Raw genomic sequence first — 21,643 nt, 5'->3', positions numbered from 1 at the left:
AGAGAACATATTTCAGTTAAATGATGATACCGAAGGAAGGGATGATGCTAGAAGCTGTTACTGTACGTGCTAAAAATAATCAATTGTGATTTATCCAAGTATACAGATCGGTCTCCCCACTGAGGATCCCATTTTAATTTCTGGTGTTTAAATTCTTTATTTTTTTTTAAATACTTCTTAAGAAATATTCTTGGTGGACATCCTAGTATGTAATATGATGACTAAGCCCACCAGCTTTGTGACTAATCCTTCTTTATCTGAGCAAGTGAACAACTTCTGAGTCAGGTATTTATGGGAGGTGGGAGTTCCAGCAGCACTTCCCTCTTGATTGACAAAATGGGTACAATGTCATTTTTATTTTACTTAGGTAATGATAATTTACTCTGTCACCACCATCTCCTTCTCTTTTATCTGCGGAACAAATGAAATTGAACAGCATAATTCCCAAGACTCTTATGGCCTAGCAAGGAAATCTAAAAACTTTGTAAAACAAACAGTTGAAAAGATTTAAAAAAACAAACACAAAAAAATCCCCCAAAAACCAAACAACAAAACAAATAGAACACGTAAGCAAAAAATCCTGTACTACTCCTGCTAGTTCTTCTTCCTAATTTCAACCCTTTACAGGTTTCTTTGGGATTGATTCTCGTCTAACGCTGGTGTCAATTAATTGTAGCAGCAATGGTGTTTAACCAGTGTACTTGAGAAGGTCTCATCCTCATTGCGTTGTTGGTTCACTTACCAGTTTTATGGCGTAGAGATGTTATGAAGAGTAAACATTAACGTTTTTCCCAGCGCCTTAAGACATCCAAGCTATTATTGCTTGATAGCGCTGTGCAGCCAGCTGAATCTTGGGGATTCTTACCTTTCAGATGGCCTGGTTGACTGCCTGGACCCAGACTGCTGCCTCCAGTCCACTTGTCAAAACAGCCTGCTGTGCCGGGGTTCTCGTGATCCTCTTGACATCATACAACAGAGCCATGCCGGTGCGCCAGCTGTGAAGTCATTCTATGATCGAATCAAGCTCTTAGTGGGGAAGGACAGCACTCATATCATCCCAGGAGAAAATCCCTTCAACAGCAGGTAGCAGCTATAAATGTGATGCTGTATCTGTGCAGTTGCATTGTGCAGGAAGATTTCTCTCAGAGACGATATTCATGTTTTAACATGAGGTGCTGCTTTCAGGTGCTTCATGCGTTTCCATCTCAGGCATCGTTCCCACTGAGGGCACTCTGTTGCGATTTATGATGTCACCTTTATTTTATAACACCAAGTTTTATTAGCGTTTTAACATAACCTAGAAGAAGGTTCCTTCCACTGAGTAGGAGCTTCTGAGGTTTATCTTTTATGAAGATTGCAATCTAAAACCAGTGAAAATGCAAACTAGTTTACAGTTAGAAAGAGATTGCATTTTATTTACTGCCATTAACACAAGTTTCAACAGTAGAATAACATTACAAATTATTTTAAAAATACATTAACTTAGGGGGTATTATTATTTATTCCTTATATAAAACTGCTTTACTTGCATCATCAATATATCTGACTAGGTTTTCATTTTCTTCCTAGTTTTCTTTTTCTATGTCTGTTCTCCCTATGATTATTAATTATATATTTATAATTAATCTAAAAGCCAGCAAGCACATCATTAATTGATATTTGATGCCACTGGATGCTTACAAGAAAGTGGTGTTCCTATTTATCAATATTATTTAAATATGTCTTCGTTGAACGATGCTAAGAAATTGATGAATATGTTAATTGTGTTCGTGTTGCCAAAGTTAAAACTGAAGAAAGAACTTCATTTAAGATAACACCCAAAACACTGGACTTCATTACAGGGAACTGTTTTTTTCAGGAAGGATTTCATTACAGGCTTACTGGGTGATGTAGAGCAAGTCACTAAATATTTGTCTGTAAGATGAGGATCATAATGTTTCTGGATATACCAGTCAGGTCCCCGTGGCCTATGATGCTCAAATAGCACAATAATTTCTATGTTCTATCAGAAAAGCCCTGTTGGATGTTGTTCTGTGTAACACAGACTTTATTCTAGTCTATAAAATACCCTACGCATACACACATGGAGTTGTTTGGAAAAATGGAAGAAAATTGTTCTGTTTTCATCTAAATTTGTGGTGGTTTTTTTTTTCCTCATCAGCTCTGTAAAAATAAAATGGAGGAAATCTTGCAATTTTCTGCAATGTTGCATGAAAAGGAAAACAAGACAAGAGAGAAGCTTACTAATTCATGAGGCTGAATAATTTGTCCAAAAAGGAATACAGGCTACAGCATAAAAAGCACATAGTCCACAGGGTGGTTGGTACATGCTGCTCTATATATGGTACAGTCAGCAAAATTTCCTTGAGTGAAGAGAAGCAAGCAGTTTCCTGTGACATATTGTATGATAACCAGTGCTCAAGCTGTTGCCTCATTAAGCCACCCAGAATGAAAATTAGTGTATTCCCTCTATGTGTATTCTACTATCACGTGGTAATGTTTAGTTGTGTTATTAACAAGATCCAACACTTTATTCCTACATTTTGATGTATTTTAAAAAAAGCAGGTGATTGTTATTCCAGATTTCTAGACAAGTACAGCAATATGCAGGCATTCTTGTGCCATCCAAGAAATGTTAGAAGTTGTACTAGAAATAATCACGTTGTTTATATATGAATATGGGTTGGAGTCTTCAAAACAGTCAAAGAATGAGAGCTCTAGGCTAAGCGGGAGCTGGGCACTTCAGTCCTGGGTCTCCTTTGAAAAAATCTCATTTGAAATTTTAGAATTTTTTTTAAAAATATGTTTTCTAAGGTTCCTCATGGCGGGAGTCTTAGTTCTGTTTTATTCATCTAAAGTACGTTGAGTATTTTAACTTATCTTTGCAAATGGCATATTAATGACATTTTAAAATTGGCCTTAGCCTCTAAGTTGTGAAGGTGCTTTTGAGAATTCTACAGCTCAGCTGTTACTTTCGGTACCAATTTTAGGCAAATCTAATGTATAGTGTCAAATTGAAAGTTTTAAAACCAAAGTTTTTGACTTTTTAAAAGTGCCACAGGGATAGAACCCAAGTTTCATGTATACTGAAGCTGCCATAGTCTCAAGAAGTAGCCACCATGAAAGATTAATGACCTCTCTCTTTTCTTAGCTCAACCTCTCATTCCACTGAAAGAGGTGAAAAAGTGGGACAGAACAGTGGTTATGACTATTTTCCCGTACTAGTATAAGAAAAAGAAGTTATTTCTTACCCTGCTAAAGCAATAAATAACAAAACATATTGATTGCAAAATTATTTAGATCTCACTGAGTGTTTCTGTGCAGAAACAAGATGAAATGATGTTTTCAGGAAAAAAAAATAGCTACGTCTTTTTGCACATTTAACTTCCATGTTTAAAAAATTTCTAAACAAGTTTTTAAACAAGTTTTAAAAGTTTATAAACAATGTAACTTTGCTTTTGTACCTAAATTTAATACCTTTAATTTTCTTTCTTTTTCAGTCTTGTGTCTCTTATAAGAGGCCAAGTGGTGACTACAGATGGAACTCCTCTAGTTGGGGTCAATGTGTCGTTTGTCAAGTATCCAAAGTACGGCTATACCATCACTCGTCAGGATGGCACGTGAGTTTGCTTGCTTCATTGAGTACCTATTTCCTATGTAGTATCTTTGCTGATTAACAGATGGTGTGATCTAATGGAACCATGTGGTCTCACGCATTGCATTCCTCCCAGGGCAAAGAGCTATTAAGTAAACACAAAAGTAATTTTTCGCGTGGCATTTTGAATACTAACTGCAAGTAAATATGAAAAGGCTGGCTTCTGAGAATAATGTGTCAGTAGGCAGACTCCTTGCAAATAAATTGCTCTGTATCTATGAAAACATTTGTGGACTACAGTAATATCCAGCTGAGACCAGAAATATTTTATTTTAAAATGCAAGGCATGCTAACACTGCTAGAAAAAAAAAAAAGTATCATTATAGAGTAGTATATTTTGTTAAAAGTTCCCTTCTGCCTTTCTTTCCTTTTGAAGATACACTATCTTTTGAGTTTCTTCAGGGTAGAATGTAATCAAAAGATTCTAATTGAATATATTTAGACAATTTCCTGCTGTGCAAAAAAGGGCTTTTTTCCCCCTTGTATTTGATATGCATACATATTCAGATAAAAAAAAAAATCAATGTGACATGGTTTATCTAGTTTACTGGCTGTGGTAACGAAGACAGTATATCTGTGACATGCATTGTAAACATTTGCCGTTTTATCTCGATCTTGCATGCAAACAATTGAAATAATTAATATAAGTCAACTGAACTATAGGGAGTATTTCATTTCCACATTTCCTAGAATATTATTCTGTTATCATAAAAGTATAATGTTGTTGATTTCAGTGGTTTAATACTACAGTAAATGGTGAGCTGAACTATATTTAGATCTGAATAGATTATTGAAATCATTGAGTAATTTGTTACTTTGCCAGCATTTACACAAAACAACTGATATCTGCTTCTCGTCAGAACAGCCTAGGAGTATTTTACTCATTCAGGCCAGATTTCAAAATGCCTGCGCAGCACTACGTGGCTGCTACGATTATGTAGGGGGCTGGGAGTAAACAGCTAATCTCTCTAAAAATGATAGATCAGTTTTCCTGGGGACAGGAATTCTTACCTTATTTGAAGAACACAGAACAGCAAAACTTTTCATTACTATTCCCTTACTGCCATATGCCCCATTCCGTGCTTGATGGACAGCATCTTTTAGGAAAGGCACAATTCAGTGTCCTGCTCAGTATGACCTTGGCTTCTTTGCTGATTTTATATAAAAAGGTGACTTGTAATAATAAATGTGGTGGTTTGTTTGTTGTGCATTTTTTTATTAGTTAATGCAGATTTTGTAATATATAGGAACAAGGTTTGTTCCGGGTGACTTCAAATCATTGTTTGTCATGGCTGGATTTCTGTTGTCTAGTTGCCGGAGGTTCACATTCCATTACTGATCATTTGAAGCATGACACTTAAAATATACCTATTGCTCTAGGTATACCTATATACCTATTTCATTAGCCAGGAATGATATTACTGGATTTATTCAGTCTTGTCCCTTCTAAAGCCCACATTTTTCTAGGTTTGACTTGGTTGCAAATGGCGGAGCATCCCTAACCTTGCACTTTGAACGGGCCCCATTTATGAGTCAGGAGAGGACAGTATGGTTACCGTGGAATAGCTTCTATGCCATGGACACACTTGTGATGAAGACAGAGGAGAACTCCATTCCCAGCTGTGATCTAAGTGGTTTTGTCCGTCCTGATCCAGTCATCATTTCATCACCACTTTCAACTTTCTTCAGTGATGCTCCTGGCCGAAATCCCATTGTACCAGAAACCCAGGTAAGAGCAGCGTGAGTGAAAAGGATAGAGAAATCACTGGTCAGATGCTAGTGCTGACCTGAGCACTTACCACAGAGTCACCACTTGTCCCCTGGAATTGCTGTAGCAAATCCCTCTGTAGACTTGCATTCATTCTGACAGATAACAGGTTTTCTAATGAGGTCTGCAGGAAATATCCCAGGTTTACGTCACCCAGACACTTTGACTACTTTGCACCTTCTCATTATCATGCAATATATCAAATATGTCTCTCTATTACAGTTGACAGCTTAGGTCTTTCAAGAGAATTTTGCAAAGGCCAACTGTGTGCTGCTAACCACAGTTTTCTTGTATGTTATTTAGGACAAAGGAAAACTCTAGGGGTACTATTGTTTCACTACTTTATTCAGTTAGTCTTTATACCATTAGTGGAAGTTGCAGGTTTCTGTGACTGTATCTCTTACATTCCCCTTGCATATAACTTGCAGTAAAATTACTTGTACTTTCTTGTGCTTTTGTCAGTAGCGGGCTCTTAAAAAGAAGTGTACACAGATGCCAAATAATTATTTGTTCAGAAATGTCGGCTGAATGGCATCACTGCACTGATTTGAGGATAACCGTTCCCAGCAGTATAAACTCGGAAGTTCATAACAGTATGCAAGGCTGGCTTATTCTAAAAAAAAAAAACAACAAAGGATTAATGTAAAATGTTTGATCTTTTCCCTGTTCAGGTTCTTCATGAAGAAATTGAGATCCCTGGGTCGAGTATAAAGCTCAGCTACCTGAGTTCCCGTACTGCTGGATACAAATCCTTACTTAAGATTGCCATGACTCAGACACTTGTGCCACTGAATCTAATCAAAGTTCATTTGATGGTAGCGGTAGAAGGGCATCTGTTTCAAAAATCGTTTCAGGCATCTCCCAACTTGGCATATACATTTATCTGGGACAAAACAGATGCATATGGTCAGAAGGTTTATGGGTTGTCAGATGCTGTAGGTAAGTCAGCATATACAAGCTCCAAAACATTCCATATAACACCTGTAATTCTTAGTAAGAAACCTGCAAAGATTTCTTCTGGAGAAGCATGTATAGAACAAACAGTTCTTGTCTTCCTGACACAACTTATCTTTCTATTATGTTTCTTTTACACATTAAAGATCACATTCAGAGGGTCTAAACTCCATCAACATGCCTGTGTTTCCTGATCAGTAGCTGACTTAGAAGGTTTAGACCAGACAATGGGAAAAACTGGCTACAGGAACTTAGGTGAAACCTAGTCCATCACTGTGGTTTTATTTTCTTTCAGTTAACTAATGAACCTCATGCTGGACTGGCTAGCAGTCTTCAGTGCATTTGGATTTTCATGCATGCTGTTATTATAGCCTCTTGTGGTATAATACATTTGAACTGAAAGTGGTGTTTTTCTAGTGCTATTCAGTCTTGTAGTTCTGTAGCTGGTTTTAGTTCGCTTGGTTCTAGTGGGTGGGAAAAAAAAGTCATCATAATATTTTTAAGTTTTCATTTTCATTTGAATATCAGAACAATTTTGATACAACGCTTAAAATGAGCATTGGAGCTGTGCCGGTGGGGAAAGAAAAACTTTAAAAATCTTACTTCTTTTCTATATCTTCTAAAATTTTCTTTGCTATAGCTTTTCTTTCTTACATTATTGCATAGGGTATTTCTTTCCTGAGTAATGCTTACAGTGTGTGTGTGCTTAAAAGCACACAAAATTTTCACTGCTCCTTGGTATATGGTATTGTAAAATGAACACACTGAATAAATGCTGTGAGCATCTGGTAAATTAAGAGTTTGATCTTGTCCTGGTATCTGATAGAATAAATTTATTATTTAAAAATTATATTTCTCTCTATCCTCTCACCAAACCAGTCACTTCCCAGTGCCAGCTATTCAAAGAGAATAAAAGAGAGGAATGTAATCACCCCATCTACTTGAAGGGGCTGGGGAACTGGAATGATTTGACTGTGCTCTGGGCATTTAATTCAGTGTTTGTTCAACAAGTATATTAGATTTTATTTTATTTTATTTCAGTTTCTGTGGGTTTTGAATATGAGACTTGCCCCAGTCTCATTTTATGGGAGAAGAGGACAGCACTGCTGCAAGGATTTGAACTAGATCCTTCAAATTTAGGAGGATGGTCTTTGGATAAACATCATGTACTTAATGTCAAGAGCGGTGAGTTAGTTAATTCTATGTATTTTCTGTGGTATATGGAGTTTTGTCTGTGAACACTTCTTACATGCATTATATTTTCACTTTAAAAATGCACTTTCTCCACTCTGTTTCATCTTTATCTCAGTAAGGTATGGGACATATTTCAGTTGTCAGAAAATTTTTGTGGAATTTCAATAGATATTTTACTGTTCTGCACAGCATGACTTTTTTAAAGTCCAAATCTTTATCCTTTATTCTGTTGTTTGTTTATTCCCCCATAATGTTTTTCCATGTTCCTTCCCTGTTTTTCTGATCTTAATCACACCCGTTCCTGGTTTCTCTTGTTTGACCTTTTTCTCTCTAATCTGAGATGGGGCTTAAAAGAAGTATGAATCTGTGATGAGATACTGAGTCTCATTTGTCTTTTTCTTTTGTCACCTCTGTTTTTTCCTCACTTCTCTTTGTCTTTACATATCCTACGATGAATGTTCCTGGTCTTCATGTTTTATGAGAGATTCTTAGGGAGCTGAGTGCTTAGCATGTAGTTCATTTGATCCCTGTAAAGTGTTTTCTACAGCCTCCCTGCTGATCCCTGCATTAACAAATTGCAAACTGTATTGTTGCTCAAGAAATCTATAGTCGTGTTCAAAATAGGGAAGATCAGGCTATTTGAACACACTTTGAGTGCTGTGCGGCGGATCAAACACTGTTGAGATAGCCATTTGGATAGTGCGTGGTACTCACTGTTGTCACCAGTGGGGAGCCAGTTACTTGACATTAGAATCATACAACTGCATTTCCAAAAGAGCAGGAGGCTAAAAGTTTCTGCCCAGATATCTACGATTTTTGATACACTGAAAATGGTTGCCCTGTCAGAGAATCCAATCCCTTCTTGGAGCAGGGCTCTGCTCTTTGAACAAATATTTTGAAAGGAAATCCTATCTTAAAGGTATTTCTTGAAACCTAATAAAGATCCTTACCACTGGCTTCCCTCTTGGCTTTCATCACTGATCCTTAGCAGCCCTTCCAGGAGTTTCATCTTTCTCCTGTCTTTTCATTTTCTGTGCTATCCTCTTCTCTGCCATCTCCATTTCTCATTTTCATTTTCCATGAAAAAAGTGTGAAAGACTGTGAGGTGGGAAGAGAACAACAAGGTTGGCACAAAGTTCCAAACAAAACATAACATAGGAGACTGGAGCGAGAGGATCCAGGGAGACAAGCAAGGAACGTGTCCTCTCCACGGTTTGCCTTCTCACTTCCCGGTTAGTAAGACAGTCTAAACCATTGTGCCAGGCCAGAGGGATGGATGGCAGTGTTTTCTTTCCTGATGAATACCAAAGGAGTCTGGGTTTAGGTTTGGGCCTGTGGTTGTGTATGTGTGTTTTTTAACAGAGAATCTTCATTACACCTTTATTTTTACTACTGCAAAGCTCTTTCACTCTTTTTGCACCATCAAAGAACAGTGCTGGAGTCATTTCAGTGTGCAGTCCTTCACAGCAGCTACTGAAAGAGAACTACCTGAAGCCCCTTGCAATAAATGATTAAATAACCACTACTTCTCCTCTTCATTATTAGGTATATTGCACAAAGGCAACGGAGAAAATCAGTTTCTAACTCAGCAGCCGGCTGTGATCACCAGCATTATGGGGAATGGGCGCCGAAGAAGCATATCCTGTCCTAGCTGCAATGGTCTGGCGGAAGGAAATAAGCTTTTGGCCCCTGTAGCACTGGCAGTGGGTATTGATGGAAGTCTCTTTGTTGGAGATTTTAATTATATTCGGCGTATCTTCCCATCCAGGAATGTTACTAGTATATTGGAGCTGAGGTAAGGTGTTAATCCTAGAGCTTCATTTCTGTAGCCTGTGCTCAAATCAGCCTTTACCATTACTTTTTATAATTTTGTAAAACATTGTCACTTTCAACCTATTTAAATTCCAGTGGAGAAATGGGGCACAGAAATGCATAGTTCAAAGTCTGTAGCTTATCAGAGCGATGACTATAGACAAGGGCTAAAAAGTACAAACCAACTTGTACAAAAAGTACAAACTACCTTCTTCTGTCTTGTTGGTGATACAGTCTCCTCTCAGTACTATACATCATTTAGTTTTGATTGAAAACTATAGAACTGACTGCCTTTAGGTATTGAGCCACAGTGATAAGCAAAGGTATAACAGCCTTATGAGGTTAGAAGGAAGAGTTTTGAGAGCCACTTTCCCACTTCTTTCCCATACTCATGAGTCTGCAGGTTGGCAAGTGCGGTTAAGGTTGACATACAGAGTCACTTCGCATCATCAGAACTCTTTCTAAGGTTGTATCTCTGTCCCCCCATCCCACGCCCGCCCCCCAGCTCCCTCCCCCCAACATTAAGATTTGGTCACTTAATAGGAAAAGCTTAAGTGTAGAGTGTACCACTTCACCCATTTCTGTTCCATCTCCTTTTTTTCATTCTTCTAGGAGAGGCAAGAGCTGTTGCTTCAAACCGTAATTCATGTAACTGGACCTTATGGTTACAGCACTATTGAGTATTTGCAGAAAAATGAGGAAAAATAGTTTAGATTGGCTGCCTTCTGATATTTCTGCAGCCCACTCAGGCAATAGGATTAGTGCTCTTGTAAATTGGATATAGCTGCAAAGTACATTGAGGGAATTTAGGTCATTAGCCTTGTTTTTAATGATATGGCTGGTAACCAGTTCCTGTGCTTCCACTGTACTTTTAGTTTTTAATTAGTGGGAAAAAAGTGCAAAACGATTGGACTGTTAGAGAATAGGAGGCCTAGCTCTACTTTACACCTCTCTTCCATTCATGTCATTCTGTTGATGTCACTGTTGTGAATTCTGATTTATATAAGAGAAAAGAGATCTGATTCAGGCCAATTCTACTCTGAAATCACTCTCTGACACCTACCTCATACACCATCAGGCTGCCTCATTATATTTTCTTTTTTTTTTTAAAAAGAAGAGCCCTAGATCATCTGGTGCTTTCTGCTAGCAGCTCAGTATAAACCACAGAAGGTAGCTGGTTATGGATGTGTGATCTGCTATAAATATTTATATCGATATACACAAACTCTGCATTATATAGAATATGCTGATTTTTTTTTTTCCTAATTTGTTCACTTCTGTTCAGCTTTCTAGTAAATAGGACTACAGCTTTATGGGTGAAGAGAAACATTTTCAAATTGAGATGCTTAATATAAGGCATTTATATGCACCTCACTTCCTAGTATCAGCCAGTGGCAAAGTTTCCTGGCACACCTGATATTTGAAAACGTTGCCTCCAATGTTGGAACGGTATTTAGTCTGAGTACTTTGATTTCTCTCTATGCAAGAGAGAACTTGAGCACATCAGCACATGTGAGGGAAAATGGAAAAGGACATCAGTAAAGAAACAGAAGACGGACTTACTCTGCATTTGTCCACTTTCTCTTTTCTTTAATGAAATCTGCTTTCCATAGAGTAGTTTCTTTAGCTTCTGTTACAACTATTAGCAACGAACAATGAAGCTATCGTATTTTGAGTGCTGTTGGACAGCTGCAAATGACTTGACACACAGATTTTTAGGATTTGCAGTGATCTTTTTTGCCCCCTGTTCCTCTAAAGGGAATTAAGGTCCGTTCCAGCAAATATCATCTATAGCAGCAATTGTGATTCAGTGGTCACTTTAAAATCTGTACAAGTTACATGCGTAAGAGTTGGAAGATTTGAGCCATTTCAGTATGAACAAGAGCAGCGTCTTCAGCTAGTATCAAGCAGTTTGAATAATGTTGCAAATAGTATGTCCATAAGTATTACAAACCAAATCACATCACTTTATTTAGATTCCACAACGGATGTAATTTTGGTTTTACGTATGCCAATATAAATCTTGAGCAACTTTATAAGTCACAATATCCCAGTGTGCATATTTGCTTCACGCTGTCCTTTATGAAGGGGCCTGATCTGAGTGGCTAATAGGAGTTTTGACTCAAGAATGTTGCATGTCACGCTTAACGTTGGTATTGCAAGTTTGGGGCTGTGCATTGAGTGCTGCAGGTCAGGAGTCATGCACCCCTTTGTTTCATTCACTGGACATTCCTAAATGGAAATGACATTAACACAGTGAAACACTGGTGTGGAGAATGTATTATTTCACTTCTGGGAAGCAGAGAACACTTTCCTTTGACTTCGGGTCTAGACAGTAAACTTAGGGCGCAATCAATGCTATATATCTCCCATTGTACAGTACCTTACTGCTCACTTAGAAGGCTTTATTCACCCTAAGATTTGCTTTGATGGGCTTAAATAGATACCAAGTAGCATCCAAACTTGCTTTAAGCAATTATTTTAGAGACTGGGGGCAGAGGAAATTTGTTAAGAAATATCCTGTTGGAAAACTATTTTGATTAAAGAGGTTGCCTCCAACTGGCGGACAGTATCGTAAGCCCAGTGCTTCTACCTTCCCAGTTCTGTACTCAGAAATCTGCCAGTTTCTCTCATTCCTAGCCCACAAGCTACACGTATTTCCATGTGAAAACTCTTTCAATGGTCCAGAAAGTGTCCTGTAAAATATATGTGGGGTGGGGGTTGGGGACAAGGTATTCTGCTAGGGATCTAGCTTGCAACTTTATCACTCCCAGTCTCTTCATCCGTAAACGAAGCAAAGGCTAGTGCTGAAAAGAGATATCTTCTCCTGTGTCCTTTTGTAAAATAAAACAAATACTATGTTTGCTTTACCATCTATTCTTCAGCTAACTGTTTGTTCTTTTTTCTTCTGTTCCCTTTCTATAAAGAAATAAAGAGTTTAAACATAGGTAAGACACGAGCTCTTTCCCATATAATTTGATATGGTTTGTTTGCTTCATTGTGTTTGCTTTTTGTGTTGTGCTTCTTGTGTAATGTTATGTTCTTCATGTACCATATATAGAAACATTTTTATGTGCTAATTGTGTGTTATGAATATGATAAGCGTTAGCAATTATGAAATGCAGTCAAAAAGCAACCAAATAAGTTCTGACAGTAATTAGAAATTTCTAGTAGAATGCAAGTATAATGAACCCCAAGCTAACTTCTATATAAACGCTTCTCCCTGCTGTCTATAATCGGTCTAAATGGTCGAGGTAAACTACAACAGCAGTTTTACAAATGCCAGAAAGGTTCACAAAAGCACTAATGACTGCAAATAGGTCAAAAACTCATTTTCTGGTCATTAATGATTTTCTGAACCCTCTGTCCTTTTTCATAATTTAGTTTCTATTTTCTTTCATCAAATAGATTTAACAGTCAGTCAACCTGTGGGGTTGGTTGTATGCAACCACTAGGTGCAGTCACTGTAAGATTCATGAGGGAGGCATAACCTTTCTGGATGTTAGGAGAAAAGATTTTTCCTTGTCTCACCTGAGCACTAGGTCTTCTGCATGGCAGCAGCATAGGAAACGCTTGCACTTTCTTCCATGCCCCACCTAGGACATGGGCGATGTTTGTGCTGGAGAGCATCAAGGGCAAGAACAAGAAGAGCTTGTAAAAACTGTTGTAAACCTGTAAACTATTCCACAGTGTCCTGTGCATCACCCTTTAAAAAATACACTTTCCATTTCTATAATACAAGTTAGACGCAAAGGATGTCTGGACTAAACAGTATAATTTCCCCTTTACAATATATTTTGGCATGGCAAGTGTAACTCCACTAAATTTTCTTATCTGGATGAATTCATTTACAGTATGCTAATGATTACTGGTGATGCTGGAGGATCATAATTTGCAACTATAAGCTTAGTTAATTTTTCAGGTGCTTAGAGATTTGCTCTGGGTAGCTTATCTTTTTTGTTGAATTTAAAGAAAAGCTTTAGTTGCACTGTTGTGAATTTGATGCACATATGAGCAGACCAGGGGAGACAAGCTGATGCTGCCTGTGCTTGTTGTCAGGCAGCAGGGTCCCTCATGGACCCGAGGAAGGTGGTAACTGCTGCCTCCACCGGGCAGGGCGAGGGGAGGAGGCAGGATTGGCAGAGGCCTCTGAGCAACACCAAATGGTATAGAAAGTCTTTTAAAACAAGGTACACTCCTTGGCTTCCTATAACTCAATTAAAAGAATACAGTGGCATGGAGAAAAGAGAGGCAGAGGTCTTTAATTGCTCAGATGCCAGTTTGACAAATATTTACTGCTCATTTATAAAATACATCCCTGTTTGAGGTAGTCATCTTGTAGTTTCTTTGGGGACACAGTGAGCGCATGTCGCCTTGCACCAGTCATTTTCTGCCAGAGTCCCTCAGATATTTTACGTGGAGAGTCTTCCCCTATCTGTTCCCTTTCTGAGCTCAGGAAAGAGCAAAGGGGTGTACAGCAGGTCTGCAGCTCCAGTGAGTCACTCCCTGATCTGCAACTAAAGCTGGTGACTGACTCCCTGGTAAAACTGCCCTGAGGGGAGACTGCAGAGAAAGGCAGGGTGAGCTCCATGGACACACCGATGACTGCAGGAGAGGGGAGGGAAATAAGCCCATGTTTTCCCATTGCTCTTTACCCTGACTCGTACCTTATCCCATCCTGGTGACAGTGGGCATATGCAAGGCTAGCTGTGGGCAGAAGGGAAGCAGGGGGTGCTCACTCAGGAAGGCAAGCCCAGGCTGGCAAAATCACATCCGAAACGCAGAGAGACCCTTTCAGTCTCAAGGAGAGGCTGCTGTTCGGCGTCAGGTGGCAGAGCAGCTCCCCCAGGCACTGTGGAGAGCAGCTCCCATCACTGAGCCCAGGCAAGGCCCCTGCCTCCGGCAGCAAGCAGCTATGGCTGTGCCCAGCTCCAGTCTGTACCTGCCTCGGGTCTCCCCATCTGGCTGAGGTGGGCTGGCACATGTTTTAGAAGGACCAGGCAAAAGGCACTCCAGGCTGGAGCCTAGCGGGGACATGGCATCAGCAAGCCTGCAGCTGTAGCACTCAGTTCTTGGCTTGTCTGCTGCTATTGCAAAGCCTTGAGCTAAGTCTGGGTGTATTTGTGAAGCATAGCACAACATTAGTGTCACAGCAAAGGTTGTTAAGGGAAAAGCATGGTGGAAGAAGAGAGCAGAATTTCAAAAAAGTGACAAATGTGCAGGTGTTTGTATGGCTCAGATACACGGGAGGCTGCAGAAATCTTGTAAATGGGAAGAAATAATTTTCTGTGTGGCAAAGAAGATGGAGCTTTGTTTTGGAGGGATGAGAAGGGATGTGATAAGGGTTTAGTGAAGAGATGCAGCCTGCTGCTGAATATAAGGAGAGGAACTTGGGGAATAAAGGGATTGTGCTCTAATCTCAAGCATGTCGCTAGTCTCCCTGCATAACTTTGTCTATACCACTTAACCTCTCTGTGCCTCAGTTTCCTCCTCTGTAAAATGGGTATAATGCCCATCTTTTTAAAGTACTTTGAGATCCATGCATGAAATAAACTTGCCAAGTATTTTTTGTTTACTGTATTTTTTCATCTCTAATTTCTACACTCCTAGACTTCAGCAGATGGTATTACCTCTGCCTACTGAATTTTGATCAAACCAATCCCTTCCTACTTTCTACAGTTTTAGAACTATTATTGGCCTAAAATCATGACACGTCAAAGACTGGCGTAGAGGCAGATAACTGTAGAAAGTGATATTTTTGGGCCTCCTCATTCCTCCAAATCTGGTCACGACCACATGAAGGCAGTGGTCTTTGTGCTGCTGATAATCCGTCTGCCGAAAGTGGCCTTACTGTAGTTTCAGCGAGTCTGGTCAAGAAATGGCTTATGTCCATCATAACTTACCTCTGTGTATCCCCACTCTTGGAGATGGGCAGTTTTGCCACGTGAAACTAGGAGTGTGGATATTTGGAGGCAAATATCTCTGGTTACTGGTAAGTAACCTTCATTTTTTTTTCTTCCTGTCTTCATTTGTCTTCTATGCTTTGAAACCACCATTGACCTTATTTACGCTCACCCATAGGCTCCAAAGGCTGGAAAATTCACATCATGCTTAAAATCCAACTAAATTGAGTTAAACTAGCCAGGAAAGATTTTGAAAATATTTCTGCACTGCAGTTCTGTGTATGTGAATGTATATATATATCGTCAAGACTGACATTTCTCAATTTGCAGATGATTTGCTAAAGTAGTTCCAAAATGTGACAAGCTGTCAAAAAACATATATTTCAGAAGAGAATTAGCTTTCCATATGAGTACCCATTCTAATGGCAAACTGAGGACCAGTTTTTCAATAGCAGAAGGTCTGGAGTTAAAGTCAGACACTTGGGGGTCTCTGGTTTTAGTTACATAACCAACTTCATCTGCCGTAAATGAGAGTCTTGATAAGAATGAATGAGAACAAATTTGCTTTAGGAATAAATTTGTTATGCCTCTGCCTCCTATTTATACAAGATCTCACAAATCTTGTGGCATAATGTAAGTAACTCAGAAGATGATTCTTTGATCTTACTCCTATGACTTCTGCTTTCAAGTGAAGTTAAACAAGGTGGTGGGGAGGGGGGGCAACAGGTAGAGATAAGCCAAAGAGAATTGACCTGGAGCAGATCTAAAGGGCTAAAGAGATCAAGAGGAAAGTCTGCTGTGCAGCTTTGGCTTATTGGGCTCTGCTGTGCAAGGCTTAGTGTAGCAGGATGAATGAGATTTAAAACGACAATCCTTCTGTAACACTGACCAGGCCCTAATCAAGTTAGGTCCTCAGACAGTTGTGCTTCAGACCCAATCTCTGTATGAAGGTGTCAGACTTTCTTTCCAGATCTCTCTGTGCCTGATGAGTATCTAAGCTTTGAAAGCCTGTGAAATTTCTAGACTGCTCAGCTGTTTCTGTTCTATGCTTTCTTTTTCTCTAAAGCAACAATCCCGCTCATAAATACTATCTGGCCGTGGACCCTGTTTCAGGCTCCCTGTACGTATCGGACACCAATAGCCGACGGATATACAAAGTCAAGTCCCTCAGTGGCACGAAAGACCTAGCTGGTAACTCTGAAGTGGTGGCAGGGACTGGAGAGCAATGCTTGCCCTTTGACGAAGCCAGATGTGGGGACGGAGGGAAGGCAGTGGATGCAACCCTAATGAGCCCTCGAGGTAAAGTAGGAAAAGAAGCTGGAGAAAATGACTGCGTGAGGCTAGGCTGGATGTGGAAATAATTATCTGGCAATTAAATCACTCCTTGCTCGGTAATTTTTATTCTGGGCTTTAATTACAGTGGATTGGCAAGTGTTCGTGCTTTGTTTAGTTAAAGCAAACTTTATTACCCCAACACTAAATGCTGCAAAAGGAGAACAGAACACAAATTAGCAGGGTACCGCTCACTCCAAGAAGCAAGCATGTAAACTGGGAAACAAATTACTGTTTGAGATACAGTCTTTGGGGAGAAAAACTGCCTGCTGTGCCTTTTTTCTGAGTTTTTATTTTATGTATCCCCTTCTTCTTCAGAGGGGGAGGAAAAATAAAAGGATTTTTTCCCTTTGCAGTTTCTAATTTTTAACAAGAAGTTTCCAAGATGATGTAGAGATTTGGGGATGTATTTCTTTTCAAGATTTTTTTCCTGTGTTTCATCTTAATTGTAAGGATGAATTAATCAGGTGTTACTGCCAGGTGTTTCAAACATCTCTGGGTTTTATTTCAATGGTTGAAAACAACTAGATGATTGTAAAAGCGAATAAAAATGAAAGGTCCTGTTTCTTTGTAACAGTTTCAGTTAATACATACAGAGTATATTACCAGGACAGAGCTGCTTGCATGTTTTAAGCTAAGCCTCTATATAAAAGTTGAGAAGATAAAGCTGTATCTTCTGTCACTGGCCAACAGAATGAGCACTGTAACCATTTGAAGACAAAATTTTTAGATCAATATTTTATTTTCAGCCCAAGGAATGGAGAAGGAAGTGCCAAATCAAAGCAGGAAAGGCAAGTGAGAAAAAGCCTGCCCTCCTTCACAACAGGCAGCAGCGTCCTTCTGTTCCTCCGAGGGAGCACTCTTTCATTCTGTGCCTTCCCTCTCTAAGGACTCCCAATGTGACCGGCATTGACCCTTTCCTTTTCTTCTAGGCTGGAAACCCCTGTGTCTTCATCTGGAGACACCAGATGTTCTTCCCATATTCCTTACTGCAATAGGTCAAAGAATTAATAAACGTCCTGAAAGAATATGATGTCCTCTTAATTTTTCAAAATTTTTAAGGCAATTTTAAAAGATTTCTGAAAGTTCTTCATCCTCAATAAATCCTTCAGGTGAAGAAAGCAACGCCTCAACTTTCTGAGATGAAAATTTAGGAGATAATTTTTTTTAAATTGCGTTTATGCACTATATCACACAGAGTTTAAATTTGGAGATAAACTGATGCATTCTGCTGGCTCTTTGGCATGTTTGGGGGATTTCTGTGGTTTTTTTTTTTTTTCTTTAAAGCCCCAAAGGATAAACCTGCTTGATGCCATTTATTCAGCAGAACTACAGGTACTTGAAGGGTTCCAGGACTTGTGCTCAGATTAGAAGGGAGGAAAGAACAGGGAAAGTGAACAAACGTCACTATCTTGTAAGCTTGTTAATTAATAAGATGAAGCCCGCCTTGAAGCAAGAGCCTCACTGCTTCACTGATGCCTGTTTTTTCTATCTGCAGGAATCGCAGTGGATAAGTACGGACTCATGTATTTTGTTGATGCCACTATGATTAGAAAAGTGGATCAGAACGGAATTATATCAACCCTGCTGGGCTCCAATGACCTAACTGCTGTTCGACCTCTCAGCTGTGATTCCAGCATGGATGTCACCCAGGTAGACTGTTACTGCATTTATTTTCTTTTCTGCCATATAAGAGATGGGCATCTCTTTTGGATGACTGCCTGGCCACTTAAGAAATACATTATTCAGCACAAGATGATAGCATATTTGATTTATTTCTGAAATGAGTGAACAATCTTTCTACTGTGGCTAACACAGGTTATTTATGCAACTATAGAGAAATAAGGTTGAGATAATGGGAGTTATTGTCTTAATTGCCTGTTTTTCTGTAATTATTGTAGAGCTTCCACAATGTAGCATTCATTCTTTGCACAGAAACACAATTAGCCAAAGTTACCACTGCACGTAGCTTTAATATTTCCGAAAAACAAAATCATTGTTTGAAATAGTTGCCGTTCATGACTTGGTTTCATGATTTACGCTGATAAACCCCTCACTAATTTGCTGTTGTTACACATGGAATTTTAAACACTAGAAGTGTACTTTTCAGTTATGAGTTTTACAGTAATAATTTGTGCAACTCATAGGTACGGCTGGAGTGGCCTACTGATCTCGCTGTCAATCCCATGGACAACTCACTTTATGTCCTAGAGAACAATGTTATTTTACGGATCACAGAAAATCATCAAGTTAGCATTATTGCTGGACGCCCCATGCACTGCCAGGTTCCTGGTATAGACTACTCTCTTAGCAAACTGGCTATTCATTCTGCACTTGAATCAGCCAGTGCCATTGCCATCTCACACACAGGAGTTCTTTACATCAGTGAGACAGATGAAAAAAAAATTAATCGGCTACGCCAGGTAACTACCAATGGAGAAATATGCCTTCTTGCAGGGGCAGCTTCAGACTGTGATTGCAAAAATGATGTCAACTGTAATTGCTATTCTGGGGATGATGGGTATGCCACTGATGCCATCTTAAATTCACCATCTTCCTTAGCTGTGGCCCCAGATGGTACCATCTACATAGCTGATCTTGGAAATATCCGCATTAGGGCTGTCAGTAAAAACAGGCCCATTCTTAATTCTTTTAACCAATATGAAGCTGCATCTCCAGGAGAACAGGAGCTGTATGTCTTCAATGCTGATGGGATTCACCAGTACACTCTCAGCCTCGTTACCGGGGAGTACTTGTACAATTTCACCTATAGCAGCGATAACGATGTCACGGAGGTGATGGACAACAATGGCAACTCCTTGAAGGTCCGTCGGGATGCCAGTGGGATGCCCCGCCATTTACTGATGCCGGATAATCAGATTGTCACGCTGGCTGTTGGCACTAATGGTGGACTCAAGCTAGTCTCAACACAGACCCTGGAGCTCGGATTAATGACATATAACGGAAACAGTGGTCTCTTAGCAACGAAGAGTGATGAAACAGGATGGACAACATTTTATGAGTAAGAATGTTTTTGGATATATTAAGAGTACATTTATTTTTCAAATGAGTAGTGAGTAGGCCCTAAACTGACCCTACTGAAATTTGTGGTAGGCTTTTCACTGCTACTGAATAAGGCCGTTACATCTCAGTCTAGTGTGGTACTGGAAATGATTAAGTGGCTTCTTGATTTCATCCATTTTGCCGGGTCCTTTGGGTGGGTACAGAACCCCCTAAATTCCTGCCCACAGTCTGAGGCCAGTGGGGAAGCCCACCCACCTCCAGCATGAAGGACTGTGTGCCGCGGGCAGAAACCCGGGGGTGATTTGCCAGGCTGGGGCCCTGCTCTTAGTCCTCACGACGCTGCAGATAACTCACATCAGAGCAGCCCCAGCAATCTGCGGCTCCTACTGAGCTGCCTCTCTAGGAACCCTAATGGTGCCCTTTCTTTTGCAACTCAAGTTATATATATCTTTCTGTTTAGATTTATATATTACTCGTGGTGGTTAAAATGTTGATTAACTTCACTGATTGTTCATTCTTGAGACAAGCGAGGAAATGAGATCCCCAGCTATCTTTCAGATCCCTGGTGTAACTTCCATAATTTGTAGATAACCCAAAAGCACACTGCTGTTCATGAGCATATAGATTAAAAAGAACTTCCTCTTTAAATTAAATTCATCAGAGATGAAGTTCAAAACTATGTTAAAAATATAGAAAAACTAGTCAGATTTTTATTAATAGTTATCCTATTCTTAGTAGTCTTATTGCCATTTATTGATCAAAACAATTTTTATAATAGAAACTAAATGACATATAGAAAATATTTATAACTTTTAAGTATGGCAAGTATGATGCCATGTATTGTGTTTGAAATAGCTAATTAATGATTACTAAATAGCATCTCTCAAACTAGTGGGTAGAAAGTATGAATAGGGCTTTATTTTCAATTTTAAATTGTAGCTTATTTTTAAAGTTACAGACTAGCAATGATGGACACCTACTTTAGTTTATTAATGCATTTGTCTTGGCCACCACTTTTTTTTTTTTTTTTTTTTGGAGAAAACATAAGTAATACAGGAATAAAAAGAACTACGTTCAGTCTGCTCAAAATCAGCATTGCGCATCAGTATTTTGTGCACTGTGTTTTGTTTCCGTAAAAAGGAAAGCAGTGCCCTCTCGTGGTCCCTTTCTGATGTGGCCCTGGAAATTAAACCTTTGTGATTTTTCATCTAGCCTGTGGGTAGAGATGTGGAGGTTTTTTGTCCTTACTATTTTGCAAAGTCTATTTCTTTACCACACATTATTTACAAAATAATCCAGTTACGTGAACGCATGGAGGTATTACCTGCTGATTACAAGATTAAGTAAAAGCTCACTGTACCAGGCTCTTAAAATCTCACGTTATTGCTGATGAGATGTGGATGCCCTTCTAGGTAGGTTTTGTTGTTGTTTTTCCTTCAATAGCTTGCTCAAGAATCAAAACAGAATTCATATAAACTAGTTATTTCTCAAAACACCAGAAATTAATTGTAGAAAATTAAGCGGCAAAGTTATTTAAAACTCTACATGAAAATCAATGAAACATTAAAAAAGGTCGTCATAAAGTAACAAGTCACAAAACTGGTGTAACTGGTGGCTGAGAATCACATGAAGTCCTAAGTTAGCATGATTTATTAGAAAAATTGTACTACGATTCCTAAGTAAATATAGAAGGTAGGTGCTTTGATGTCTTACTGAGATGCATCTGAAAATATAATTTAATGTGTATATAGTGCTTACACGATTACTAGATTTTTTTTTCCAAGATAAATAAGAAAATATGCACAACCCTTTGCCTCAGGGCAGTGGAAGTCAAGTACCGTATTTAGGTCTAAACAGTACAGCCTGGGGTGCTATCTTAGATGATTAGTAACTTTGAGGAGGCAGCAGAAATAACTTACTTTCTCCCAGATTTGTACGTACATTCTCATAAGCATAGAGCCCATAGATGAGAGGGCAGTATAGACTTTTTTTTATATTAAA

At 39.1% G+C, this 21,643-nt stretch overlaps 1 protein-coding gene across 3 annotated transcripts in view; it reads left to right on the top strand.

Moving 5' to 3' along the window:
• Positions 1 to 21,643, top strand: part of TENM2 (teneurin transmembrane protein 2) — a 520,319-nt gene that overhangs the window by 479,764 nt on the left and 18,912 nt on the right. For all 3 annotated transcript variants that reach the window (XM_074155640.1, XM_074155639.1, XM_074155638.1), the window contains 10 exons: positions 873 to 1,083; positions 3,501 to 3,620; positions 5,123 to 5,384; positions 6,095 to 6,362; positions 7,419 to 7,562; positions 9,117 to 9,366; positions 12,311 to 12,331; positions 16,353 to 16,585; positions 18,117 to 18,271; positions 18,766 to 19,640. In XM_074155640.1, coding sequence (XP_074011741.1) covers positions 873 to 1,083; positions 3,501 to 3,620; positions 5,123 to 5,384; positions 6,095 to 6,362; positions 7,419 to 7,562; positions 9,117 to 9,366; positions 12,311 to 12,331; positions 16,353 to 16,585; positions 18,117 to 18,271; positions 18,766 to 19,640 — 2,539 coding nt within the window. The remainder of the gene's footprint in view (positions 1 to 872; positions 1,084 to 3,500; positions 3,621 to 5,122; positions 5,385 to 6,094; positions 6,363 to 7,418; positions 7,563 to 9,116; positions 9,367 to 12,310; positions 12,332 to 16,352; positions 16,586 to 18,116; positions 18,272 to 18,765; positions 19,641 to 21,643) is intronic.

Source organism: Numenius arquata, chromosome 11 (assembly GCF_964106895.1).
Source record: "Numenius arquata chromosome 11, bNumArq3.hap1.1, whole genome shotgun sequence".
Lineage (NCBI taxonomy): Eukaryota > Metazoa > Chordata > Aves > Charadriiformes > Scolopacidae > Numenius > Numenius arquata.
Note: the sequence above shows the minus strand (reverse complement) of the source record. Positions and strands in the feature narration are given on the sequence as shown.